The sequence below is a fragment of the Podarcis pityusensis genome (assembly GCF_964106645.2).
Source record: "Podarcis pityusensis genome assembly, chromosome: 3".
NCBI lineage: Eukaryota > Metazoa > Chordata > Lepidosauria > Squamata > Lacertidae > Podarcis > Podarcis pityusensis.
The window spans coordinates 4,279,048-4,292,411 of NC_138026.1; the positions used below are offsets into that span (position 1 = coordinate 4,279,048).

The 13,364-nt window shown below is 43.0% G+C and overlaps 1 protein-coding gene across 3 annotated transcripts in view; it reads right to left on the minus strand.

The window, feature by feature from the left end:
• Positions 1-638: 638 nt before the first annotated feature.
• The window catches only part of PKHD1 (PKHD1 ciliary IPT domain containing fibrocystin/polyductin), a 239,609-nt gene continuing 226,883 nt past the window's right edge, over positions 639-13,364 (minus strand). For all 3 annotated transcript variants that reach the window (XM_080997326.1, XM_080997327.1, XM_080997328.1), the window contains 4 exons: positions 10,035-10,142; positions 8,614-8,772; positions 7,725-7,862; positions 639-1,049 (listed from right to left, as the gene is read on the minus strand). In XM_080997326.1, coding sequence (XP_080853452.1) covers positions 709-1,049; positions 7,725-7,862; positions 8,614-8,772; positions 10,035-10,142 — 746 coding nt within the window. In that variant the 3' untranslated portion in view covers positions 639-708. The remainder of the gene's footprint in view (positions 1,050-7,724; positions 7,863-8,613; positions 8,773-10,034; positions 10,143-13,364) is intronic.

The following is a 13,364-nucleotide window of genomic DNA, read 5'->3' on the forward strand; positions in this document are numbered from 1 at the left end:
ATGGCATTTGCCCATGAGGCCTCTTCCCCTTGTACAGTGGATGCTCGGGTTGCGAATGTGATCCATGCAGGAAGCACGTTCACAACCCACAGCATCCGCAACCCGCAGTGCCACGTGTGCGGGCTGTGATTCGGCGCTTCTGCGCATGCACAAAGTGCAATTTAGTGCTTCTGCACATGCTTAAGCACCGAAACCCGGAAGTAACCCGTTCCGGTACTTCCGGGCTTGGCGCGGTGCGCAACCCGAAGCGTCTGTAACCTGAGGTATGACTGTACTCACAAAGCCTGGGGGGGGGGCCCTCCACCCACTGCCCCAATAAGGATACAGTGTGGGTGCATAGCTTATTCTCCCTTGCTGAAGGAAGAAGTGGAGACTTACACCATTTCCCAGTTCTTCTTTAGGTGCTAGGTGCTTTTCAAGACTCAGTTTAATTCTACAAGATCTGACTTTTACGCATATAAAATAGGCCCACATGTGCTTTTGCTCTTTCTTCCTCTCGGGGTTGGGGGGGGGGAGGTAAGCTAGAGATTGACTGAGCAGAGGGAGTAACACCCATGGCACTCACTCAAAAATCCAAATATGCCCGTGGACTTAAAAAGCTTGGTGGTTCTTGGATTGTCAATGAGTGAAACTATTCGAGTTTTTAAAGCCATTTATTTGTCAACTTCCATATTATTTATCATAATTCCTATCCCAGGAACTAATTTATTATGGTACTGCAACTTGCTGTTTCTCCCTCACATCCCCTCCTGACCTCAAGGCAGGCTTCTCTGAGGGTCTTTTATATCTTTTATCTGTGAATTGCCCTTTCTTCATTTCCTTCTGCTGAGCATAGTCCGAGAAATGTCGCTTGGTATCCTTCCAGTCATTAAGCTCCTTGATGCTCAGCTGCTGAAGTTCCAGAGACCCCCATGTGGATGTTCCAGTGTGGGACCGACGGCCTTGCTTGGTCCTGTTTACTGCTCCCACTGCTGTGCTGTTAAATGCTTGTTGATGGCACTTCCTTAATGGTTCTGCTGTGTCTTCATGTTCTTCACGCAGCTTCAGGTCTATTAAGAGAAAATATAAGCATTCATTTGATAGACTGTGGTCCAATTCTTGGTGTTCTCAATGGCTGGTCAACAATTACTCTTAAGGATGAATGACGGGAAATGCAGAGCAATGGCAAGACCAAAAAGAGACTGGTAGGGACTGGTATCATGTTTCAGGCTGGCCTTGCCTTTTTCATAGTTCCCAATGTAAAACCTTACATTTATATCGCAGTATCCATAAAGAGGGGAAATTTATCTTCCCACATGCAATGGGATCATTTAAAACTATGTCTTTGTACAGCTGGATTGGTAAATCAAAGCACATCTAATCTGTCATTTGATTTATGTTATATTAAGTTCCAAGCTGATTTCCGCTGTCTTATATATACCATTCATCCTCAACCAAATTTAAAATACCAAACATAAAAAAATCTAGGGTTTGTTCATGGGAAATAAAATTAGCTGGCATTAACAAAATAGAACTAACTAACTTTGATGGTTGCTCAGTTTTCAAAACCAACATCACTTTAAATAGAGGGGAATGCAAAGATTAGACATTCCATGTCATGCATATTATATTTGCTTAAGATGTTGTTATTCTTGTTTAAATTTGAACATATTGGGGATTTTTAATGATCTTGCAACAATTCCTTTTAAGAAGAATCTGAAGGACTGGATTTCCTTTTGCAGAGAAAATTCTCCCTATTAATTATTTACACGGTGGCTCCAATCAATGTGGTACCTGTCATCCTCACCAGTCGAAATGAAAGTTCACTATGTAAAGGTGCCAAGGGAGACTGGCAGCCTCCCACTGCGATTTTATAGACAGAACTAAGTCAGCACACATTACGTGTCAGAGCCAACATCAGAAAGAATCAGATCCTTTGATCTCAGACCTCCACAGGAAGCTTAGATCTCAGACAAATTAGATAAAAAATGAATTTATAGCAGATATGTATCCTAAGGCATACAGCTGAACACTGTATTTTGAAAGAGTATGGCAAATATCAAAACATATAAACTGTAGCATTTCCTCTCTTGCTCCTTCTGCTTTTCTGTGATAAATATTAATTAAAATAAGATGAAACTCAAAACTAACCTCTTTCTGCTTCTTACATAAGCAACAAGTTTAGGACCAGGGGAACCCCTCGCAGTCCCTTATTTGCATTCTAGTGGGAGAAGAGCTGAGGTCTGCACTTTGGGGCAGCCAAAACCCCTTCAGCCCCAAGCACAACAGATGCCCCGCCACAGTGGCCACGAGGGATGGAGCCAACTTAAATCCAGCTCACTCTCCTGGCTGACCCCACCCTTCAACTCAGAGCCCTCCTCCTCCTCCTCCCCTTTAGACCATTCCACCCCAATTGGTTCCATGGGACTCACAGCAAACATGGTGAATGAGGGCAGATTTATTTTATTTTATTTACCATCCTTCATCTCTCAGGATCACAGGGCAGTTTACAGTTTAAAGACACAAAAATACACAACATAATAGCAAACAAAACAATAACCCCCTCACACATACACTATAAAACACCATAGATTTAAATTAAATTAGCCAAAGGCCTGGGAGAAGAGGAATGTTTTCACCTGGTGCCTAAAGACATGTAATGAAGTCGCCAGGTGAGCTTCCATGGGGAGAGCACCCCACAAGCAGGGAGCCACTGCAGAAAAGGCCCCTTCTTGTGTTGCCACCCTCTGGACCTCTCATGGAGGAGGCACACAAGGAAGGGCCTCGGATGATGACTGCACTGCTTGTGCCAGTTCATAAGGGAGAATAGCTTAATCTGCATGCCCCCATCAAACAGTGAGAGATGTGTCAGGGAGATGCACACGGCAAAAGACCCAAAGGGGGAGAGGAGCACTTATAGAGAGCCGAAAGAGCTAATTAGCAGCTTCTCTTCTGACAGCGAAGAAGAGGCAGGGAGAGAGGATGCTCGGCCCGGAACTAGCTACAGTGGTGCCTCGCAAGACGAAATTAATTCATTCCGCGAGTTTTGTCGTCTTGCGATTCTTTTCGTCTTGCGAAGCACGGTGTCGGGAAAGTTTTGGAAAAGCTTCAAAAATCACCAAAGTCTTTAAAAACCTCAAAAAAGGCTACCACACTGCGTTCTATGAGTTGCTCCTCAAAGTCAAGTCGCAACTGTATTAACGGTGTTAAGAAAAGGGAAACAAACTTGCAAGACGTTTCCGTCTTGCGAAGCAAGCCCATAGGGAAAATCATCTTGCGAAGCAGCTCAAAAAACAAAAAACCCTTTCGTCTAGCGAGTTTTTTGTCTTGCGAGGCATTCGTCTTGCGAGGTACCACTGTATCCTTTGAACAGAGGAGATCAGAGGCGGGGTTTCCGCCGATTAGCCTGCTGGGGAAGAAGGAGTAAAAAAAAAAGCATTCGAGGCATCTAATCAGACGGAGACGGACATGCTTTGAAGCTCTGGAAACCTTTTTGAACTTTGTAAATAAATCTAAAAGACAGTAACTGGCGGCGAGCCTGGAGTTTTTATCTACGCTGGCTTTGGCAGCACTCACCTCTCACAAGATGGGTCAAGGAAATATTAGAGCATGCAGATTCGAATGCTCAGCATGTATGTGGCAAGGGAACCTGATAAATCTGAGAAGGTCTGGAAATCCTGTCCTCCTCCCAGAGAGCACACGTTGCGGTGAGATCATCGACTGACCTCACTGCTGTTGTGGGTGGAAGCGATTGGATAGCCAAATGGTGGTCCCTCGGTTGCTGGGGTAATCTGGCCAATGGGATCGTTATATGCATTAACTGAGGGACCTATATATTGCTGCACGCTGCACTGAGCTTCCTCTTTTCACCTCGCATCAGATCACCCTCCCTCCCTCCCTATATGACCTTGCTATGCCATCGTGGGTCATCTGTTTTTGGGACAGGGGCCTGGTAGGAATTTTCCCATTTGGTTGATTGGCTGGTGCCACTTGGGTTTCGCCTGCCACGTAGCAAATTGTCACAACTTTGTAAGGTTTGGCGGTTAGGCATTGGTTCAATGTGGAGTAGAGAAGAGGTTGTCACACCTGCCCCTCCCATGCGCAAAAGGTATTCCGTTAAAGGAATCCAGGGGCTTGGCTTGCTTTTGTCCGACCCTCTTCCGAGGGCTAGGGTCACGCCAGAGCCCCTAGGAGCATTTGGGGTGAGCTTGAGTCTGAGCCTGATCCAACACTCCCCCACGATGTTTACCTGTACTGACCTCTGCCAGAGTCCAGTCGTCAGTGCTGCCCTGACAAGGTCAGATGCAGCTACTCGGGAACCAATGTCTAAGCAAACCACTCACAATCTGTAATCAATAAAGTTGTGGCCAAAATTATGCCAATAACCTTAAACTAATTTCTGTGTCAATTGTGTCTTTATATATTGGGGAAGGTCTTGGGATCTTAACACGCAATGCATTTTTGGTACTAAATTTGGGCTGACACCACTTGGACCACACTTGGTTCGAGAGTCAACTAGCTATATGAATTTTGTTCAAAATATATTGAGTGTAGGTTCTCCTTGCCCTACATTCTCTAGTTTTCACACATGTATATGGCAGTGGAAGGTATGGTGAAGAAAGTCTAATTGAACTCTTACTATATATAACATAAATTAAACCTAAAGATCGACAAGTATATGTTTGCAATGAAATATTTAAACTTTTTCAAATCTCTCTTAATTTCTGTGGTGGATATGACAATGTGGCATGCTTGCATATATTGCAATGATGAGATTTGATCCGGCTTAGTAGTCTTTTGCATATAATTTGTCCCTGATCAGCTTTTAGGATTAGGCACACCCTACCTATATATAAATAGATATACAACCCAAACAGCCCCTGATGCAGCTATACTCATGAAAATTTGATCTAGTAAACTCAGCCTAATGACACATACATAAATAAGCATACAATAAAAGAGAAAAAAACCCTCATCAAGTTAGCACTGGGGTCTTTTAGTCATTGCAAACATTATTTTAAATATCATTTAAAAATGATTTGATCCAATGAAAATGGATGAAGCAATAATCTGCAAGTCAAACAATCCCACGTTTGATTGTAGCAGTCCGTTTAATGCAAAAAAAAGCTCCCAAATACATTAGAAGTTTTGTCTTCCTCAGCAGCTATTTTACATCTCACAAGACTTCACTTTGTCATCTGCAGTATATATTATTTATAAGAGGTCATCCGTAGCTTATTCATTCATAAGATAAAAGTTTTCTGCTCACATGGAGCTTTAAAATAGTGGAACCTTTAGATTAAAATGAAAAGGCCTCCTGAACAAAGTGAAATCGAAGTCCAAATATTCAATATTCTAAAAGCATATTCTCAGCAAAGTCGCTAAGAATATAATACTGAGACAAACCATTTAGTCCAGCATTGTCTATTCTGCCTAGCTTTTGGAGATCAAAGGGTCTTTCTCATGTGTGGCTGATATGAAGAGTCCAGGGGTGGGGATGATGGCAGGTGTCAAGGCAAAACAACTCAATATTTACCACACTATGGAGGATTTATAACCCCTTCACACGAAAGGGGTGTAAGGGATTGTTTCCTCTTTACTTTGTCCATCAACATTAACTCAATGCATATTTATGTGAGGGTTAGTCACCATCCAGTCCCTACAGTAACATAGCTGAGAAGTTATCCAGATACTAGGTCTCATATGGAAATTGGTGTCTTATGGGCAGTGCTATTTTTCTACAAAAAGAGGTGCTGGAACTCACTTTGTTCTCTTATAATGATAATTGTGCCCACCTGAAAGGTGCTGGATCTGAGTTCTGGTGAGTTTTGACTGAAAAAAAGTGCTGCTTATGGGAGACTGGAGTGGAGAATAGAAGTTCAGAAAGAAACATTAAAATTACCCAAGGTAAGTTACCCATTTTATTTTATTTTTTGAAATAGTGGACAATCTGGAACTTGTGGACATTTGGAGATATAAAAATGGGGACACAAAACAATTTTTGTATTTTAGTGAGAAACAGAGGGTCCTATCAAGATAGGATATGATATGGGTAACGAAGACATTGGTTACGGGGGTGCATAAAGTTGATATACTACCAAATATAAACTTTCTTGTATCATAATCCAGTTATGATGACTTACACACACACACAAAAAGAATTGGTGTTTTAGAGGGAGACAATGAAACATTATTATGCCAAGGTAAGATCATAGAAGACTGAAAGCAAAAATCAAAATAATTTTTTGAGAATAATTTAGACAAAGATATCAGTCTGGGATGCAAGCAGAACATATATAAGAGGTTACTTTATGCAACATACTGGTAACTCTTGACTTAAAAAAGAGAGACAGGAGAAAATACAAAAGATTCTGTGTGAAATTAGACAAAAAGAAAAAGAGCTGGAACAATCACCAACAAATACAAATGTTACCTGCCAAATTAAGATGCTGCAGAGACCATTATCTATGCTAACAGGAACATCACCAAAATGCTGGAGAGGGTGCACCTCCACAGGCACATACCTCCACATGTGGTGGGAATGCCCCAAAATCCAACTATTCTGGACAACAGCCATACAAGAAATATGTAAAATAACTAAGTAAGTATTAGAAATCATCCCAGAACTGGCCCTACTAAACATATTCCAAGACAATAACGCCCATTTACATCACAAATAACTCATAACCCACCTACTCCCAGCAACCAGAAACATCATAGCCAGACACTGGAGTAAGCATGGGCCAATGGTACCAAATAGTATGGGAAACAGCCCTACTAGAAAAATTAACCAATAAACTGAAACTGACACGGGAACAAATAGAAGAAGATACCTTCACCCCCGTATGGCTCCCCTTTATCACTTACACAGCCCAACAAGACAACGAAAAGAATCCACCAACAGCATATAAATCAATATGGCTAACCTGATCCAAAACACACACCCACGCCACACACACAAAAACAAAGTTCACCACAGCCAATCACAAACGAGCAACCGCACCCTAGGCCAACCCCAATTTCTCTCACCACCAAAGGAAAACAAGCAAAGAGAACCTGCACAAATGATGCTGACACAAAACCCCACAAATACATTAAGCAAAACAGAAGCATCGCCTCTTGACCCCCCCCCCCCACCAACCATGGCCCCCTCCACCTCTTCCCCCCTTTTCTTCCTAACTCTAATGTCTCAACAAATGAAACTGACCTATGAAAAATGTAACTTGAAAAAAGAGACCTTATGCATACCTTTGTAAACCAAGAAAACATTAATAAAAAATATTAAAATGGGGAAAAAACAATGCAGGATTATGCTAACATTTGAAATATGCTAAACATTTTTTACAATTTGCTAATAAACTTGGGAATTGGTTAGCATATGAACAGAGAAAAGAAAAAGTGAAGTAGGTGATGCTGAAATTACAAGAAGGGAACGCTGTAATAAAAGATAGGACAAATATTGTCATGGTCACAATTCCAGTGAGCTGGAAGGTTGGAGGTTGAGCCAGAGACCAGCCTCAAACCCCAAAGCAACAGCCCATTGCAGGAAGCCATTATCTGGCCTCCTGAAGCAAAGCCTGCCTGGAACTTCTCATGAGAAAATCCAACCAGCTACAACTAATTGACAAACAGTATTTGTGGCTGAGGCACTGAAAAGACCAGCTCAGGGACCTGCTAAGGTTGCAACCTATGATGTGCAAAAAGGTGCTTTATAATAGGATTAAGTCTGTATCCAAGAGACTCACCTTCTCTCCTAGCAGTAATGTTGTGTTTATTCTCCTCCTGGATGAAGCATGGTTGGGCATGAAGTATCTGCTGATGTGCCTGAATATGGGCATGCTTCTTATTCTTCTTATTCTTCAAAGGTTTTCTGATCCTGTTTTCTGTAGCAAAACATTGCAAGGGAATTTAAACTGCAAATTTTCAGTGAAATATACAAGTGACCTCCTGGAGAAACAACTAATAGCCCATACCTATTTGGACATAAGAAGTGCCTTAAAAAAATGGTAAAGGACCCCTGACAGTTAAGTCCAGTCGCGGACAACTCTGGGGTTGTGGCGCTCATCTTGCTTTACTGGCCGAGGGAGCCAGTGTTTGTCCACAGACAGTTTTTCTGGGTCATGTGGCCAGCATGACTAAGCCACTTCTGGTGAACCAGAGCAGTGCACGGAAATGCCGTTTACGTTCCCGCCAGAGCGGTACCTATTTATCTACTTGCACTTTGACGTGCTTTTGAACTGCTAGGTTGGCAGGAGCTGGGACCGAGCAACGGGAGCTCACCCTGTCACGGGGATTCAAACCGCCAACCTTCTGATAGGCAAGCCCTAGGCTATGTGGGCTGGTCTGATGGGAGCTGGAGTCCCAACATCTGGAGGCTCCAAGACAGCCACTCCTGCATTGGAGTAACTAGAAAGTACAACACAAGGGTCTGTACACAGCAGTAATGCCACACCATGCTGATCTGCCCAATACTAATGCAAGAAACATTTCTACACTGTTAAAATTGGGGGGAGCACGATTTGCTACCACCAACTATTGCCAGTCTCACTGTAAAACTTCTCTTTTTCTGTAAGCCCCAGCAGAACAAATGGGGTATTTTCTGGGTAGAAGCTTCACTTCAGTTTTCCAACTCACTGTTCCTTCTTGTTTTCTTGGACCAACAGATAACAACAGATCCCAAAACAAGCAGAGAGGCTGCCGATCCCAGTGCAGCAGTGAAGATTATGGCTGATTTTTCGGTCACAGTAATGGGGAATATAGTAAAAGAATTGGATCTGACAGATAATATAGCACCTAAAAAAAAAGCAGAATAAAACAAACAACATAATGAGGAGCATGTGTTTAAAGGTTCAGAAATGTAGTTATTGCCACAAAGAAAGGACATTGTGTCTGAGATTGCTTGAGGCCTGAAAGAAAAAGATGAGGCACAGAAAACACTATCAATATCACAGATGGTATCACGATCCCAGTTCTTATTATAGAGGTAAAGGTAAAAAGGTAAAGGACCCCTGGATGGTTAAGTCCAGTCAAAGGCAACTGTGGGGTTGCAGCGCTCATCTCGCTTTTCAGGCTGAGCAAGCCAGCGTTTGTCCACAGACAGCTTTCCGGGTCATGTGGCCAGCAGGACTAAACTGCTTCTGGTGCAACAGGACACTGTGACAGAAGCCAGAGCACACAGAAACGCTGTTTACCTTCCCACCACAGCGGTACCTATTTATCTACTTGCACTTTGATGTGCTTTTGAACTGCTAGGTTGGCAGAAGCTGGGACAGAGCAACGGGAGCTCACCCCGTCACGAGGATTTGAACCTCCGACCTTCCGATCGGCAAGCCCAAGAGGCTCAGTGGTATGAGCTCTGCTGGATCCGATCAAAGTTCCATCTTCTTCCCCATCCTGGTTTTTTAGACTGGTTCAGCCAATGTTGCTGAGAAGCCAAAAAACATTGGTTCAGCAGTATGTTTAAGCTATTAGAATTTGGAAGGGAGAGGAATGTAATTCAGAATTTATTTATTTTTTAAAATGATTTCTTAGTTACCTTTGGATGGCAATATCTCAAACTATGCTGATGTATGAACAATCATTTTGGCTTCACATGTAGCTGTTTCTTTGCTTGAGTCAGCAAGTGAACCAGGAATTTTTTTCCATTAATTATAGTTTCTCATTTCATCCAAAGCAGGATAGTATGGGGCAAGCTAGGATGCTGAACTATGGTTTGAAGTTGACTTCATATCCTAACTTGTTCTGAAGTCATTAGCTACAGTTTTCTGGTTTGGATGAAATGGGAAACTATTGTTAATAGAAGCCTCCCTGGCTTGTTTGCTCCTCCGTAAGAAAGGAGAAGCAAAGGTCCTTGCACATGCAGCCAAAAGACTTTTTCACATATTGGCTGATAAAAGTGAGATCTCTTATTTATTTTCTTATGTGTACATCCATCCTACCTTTCCTCTGTTACAGAACCCAATATCTCCTATGAAGGCACTGATCTTACCCAGCACCTGCTTAGCTTCAGTATTAAGCAGTCCCCCTTAGACTCTTCACTGGATAACGAATCTTACCTGGAGGAGAAGTCACTTTGAAAAAGAGGTAACAACCTGAGCAGGAACCAGAGACCACCAGGTTTTGAAAGGCAGCCTTTCCATCTTGGACCTTTATCCTTGTGTCACCTGAAGAAAAATACATATCTATGCTAGATTATCTGATGAATTTCACCAAAACTACATCTTTTAAAGCCACAATCTTACACAAATTTACCTGAAAGCTCCAGTAAGCCAATGGGACTTAGATTTGCCTCATTATTCAAGGTGCACACAGAATTGATGCACAACCCTATCATTTACACCATTGTTAAGTCTGCATTCCAGTTTTCTACATGACATTATTTTTATTGGAAATATTGTTTTATTAATTTAATGACTAGATACCTGCATTTCATTCCGCAATGCTTTTAAGTGCTAACCAAACTCTAGTCAAATCCTGAACTTGACACAGGATCATGGCAAAATTCTTAACCATGCAGGGAGAATCAACTTTCTAAATATTGGTTCAGGTGGGAAGGGTTAGAGGTGCTAGATATCAGAACCTGTTTAGGATGTTGGACAACATCCAGAGATTACAAAACAAGAATTTTTTACTTGTTCAGCAAATCAATTACTTGCAGCATTAAATATGTCCTTTGTGGCTACAATAATATTGTATTATATTTTTTTGGGGGGGGGGATCACCAGTGGAAGAAATCAAAACACCTGTCCTAGAATTCACTATCTCCCAAGCAATAAATTTCCCCTTGGAGACAGCCTGTTCTTCAGTTTTAAAAGCCAGAGAACTGCAGCATTGTTAAAACACTAAATAATGAGTTTAAATTATTAGATTATGATGAGTTTAAATTATTAGATTATGATGCTTTCCATTTCAAATGAGCATACTGTTACCCAGTGCTGTTTTTCTAGAGAAAGAGGTGCCGGAACTCACCATGAACTCCTCCCTTGTTCTCTTATAATGGCAATGGCACCCACCTGAGAGGGGCCGGAACGGAGTTCCAGTGAGTTCTGGCTGAAAAAAGCCCTGCTATTACTACACATTTACTCACGGAAAAAGTTTCTAGATAAGCAAAGCCAGACTCCATGTTTTTAAGCACAGTACATATCAATTTTGTAGCCTGTTAATGTGTTGTACACTATTTCAGTGCTCCCTCTTGCATTCTCTGTGCTGCAAACATAACAGACCAATATTTTACTTCTTGTTTACAAACAAGGCGCCTGATGCCAAAGGTATCTGCTTAAGTCAGGAAGTCAGTTGGTCAAATAATTTATAGGGTTAATAATTTATATGCAAATAAAGTCAGAGTGCCAAACTGTAAAGGAAGGAGGAAAATTTTCATAGTTCTGCTCTAGTCCGACATGGATTTTTAAATATATATATATATATATGTATATTTCCCAATATAGTATTGAAATTGTTTGGCCCTGGGTCTGAAGCTAAATGCCTCATCAAGATAATTTTTTTGCACAATTTATGCCACAATTCATTGTGGCATAAGCGGTTGTCCTTCCTAGAAAAAGTTCCACTAGGACATTGGGATAACTTGTAGCAGTTTGAGCATCTAAACAGGTTTCTACCTTCCTATATTTCCCATCCCTGACATCCATCTAAGTAGGTCAAAGAAAACAGATGGATAGCTGAGATGCCCCCTTTCAGCCTGATGGCTCCATTCCCTTGTGGGGAACCTCCCAGGAACCTCCCAGGGGCTACGGGCCACAGTGGGCTGGGCCAGAGGCAAAAGTGGGTGGAACAACGGATGCCACTCTCACCTTTTGTACAGAAAGGTTGTATTTCAGCCATGCAAAAACCAGAGGTTTCTACATGCACATGCCATCACAACCATCTCTCCGTCCTCCATGTGGCAATGCAAGAAATTATCAAGATGCCAAAGCCAGGGGCGGAGGAAGGGGGTACGGTGGGGCAGGTCACCCCGGGTGTCACCACTGAGAGGGATGACAAAATGCTGGATGGCACTCACTGCGGGGCCTGCAGCAGGCCCAAGCCACACATCTCTCCTGGGAGTGACATGGCGGCTTGAGCGCCTGCAGGCTCTGCACTGCCCCAAACGGTCCGTCCCCCCCCGCCTCCCCCTCAGCTGTAGGGCAGCTGAATGGGAGGAGGCAGGCAGACTCCTCAGAGGCTCCACCTCACGGATAGCTGCCCCTGGGCGCAGGGCACGCACGCCACCCCAGGCATCCAATTGGCTTGCTCCACTGCTGGCCAAAGCCCTAGCACAGCAGGGTCAGTGAGAGGTGTGGCCTGAGGCGGGGTGTGGCCTCAGGAGAGAGCCAAGGGCCAGTTACAGAAGCCTGCATGGCTGCATTTGGCCTCAGGCTTCACATTGCTGAAATTACAGTTCCCGGTGTGGTGTAGTGGTTAAGAGCGGTAGTCTCGTAATCCGGTGAACTGGGTTCGCGTCTCCGCTCCTCTACATGCAGCTGCATGGGTGACCTTGGGCTAGTCACACTTCTCTGAAATCTCTCAGCCTCACTCACCTCACAGAGTGTTTGTTGTGGGGGAGGAAGGGAAAGGAAAATGTTAGCCGCTTTGAGACTCCTTAGGGTATCAAATCCAAACTCTTCTTCTTCTTCTTTCAAACACTTCCTCAATGCCTCTTCCCCACCCATATTGTTTCCTGAAATATCCAATATTGTTTTCTGAAATATCAAGGCCTCTGCCCCATTTGCTACTGCCTAATTTCCCCCTCTCACTATTCCATTTTTTCACGCCCTGTCCTCTGCATTCACTGTTAGCTTCCAATACAAAGGTGGTCTGCAGGATCCACAAGTAGATGCCACGTTACAGCAGTTTAATACCTACCACATGCTAACAATCAGAGATAGTAGCTTGCAGCCACAACTTGCCGTTGGGACCTATACACTGTATACCATCAAAATATCATCAGGTGCAAAGCACCACTGTGTTGAAATCAAATTGAAATGTCTGAACACCTGCTGTAGCCCCGTTCAGACTAACAAAGCATCCGTTTCCTGTCACATGAACAAAACAGCCTCAAGTTTGAGTGTTCTTCCCTTTTTCACGCCTGCAAAGAGATCAGAAGTGTTCACTTCCACTTTTCAAACAGCCACAGTCCCCAGTGATGCCTGAATTCATGGAACTGTGATTTGTTTAAACAATGGTAAGTGATAATGAGACAGGGCCATACAATGGTTCCATTCTGTCTTGTTCCGAAAATATTTTTAGAAAACAAAATTAAGTTTCTAAGTCTTGACATCTGAGGGACTGTGTGGTCACTTTAAAATTGGAAGCATATGCGCCTGAACTTTTCCTCTGATGTGCAAAAGAGAAGGAGAGGTTAGCCCGTCAGCCAGAGGCTCAATGTGCTT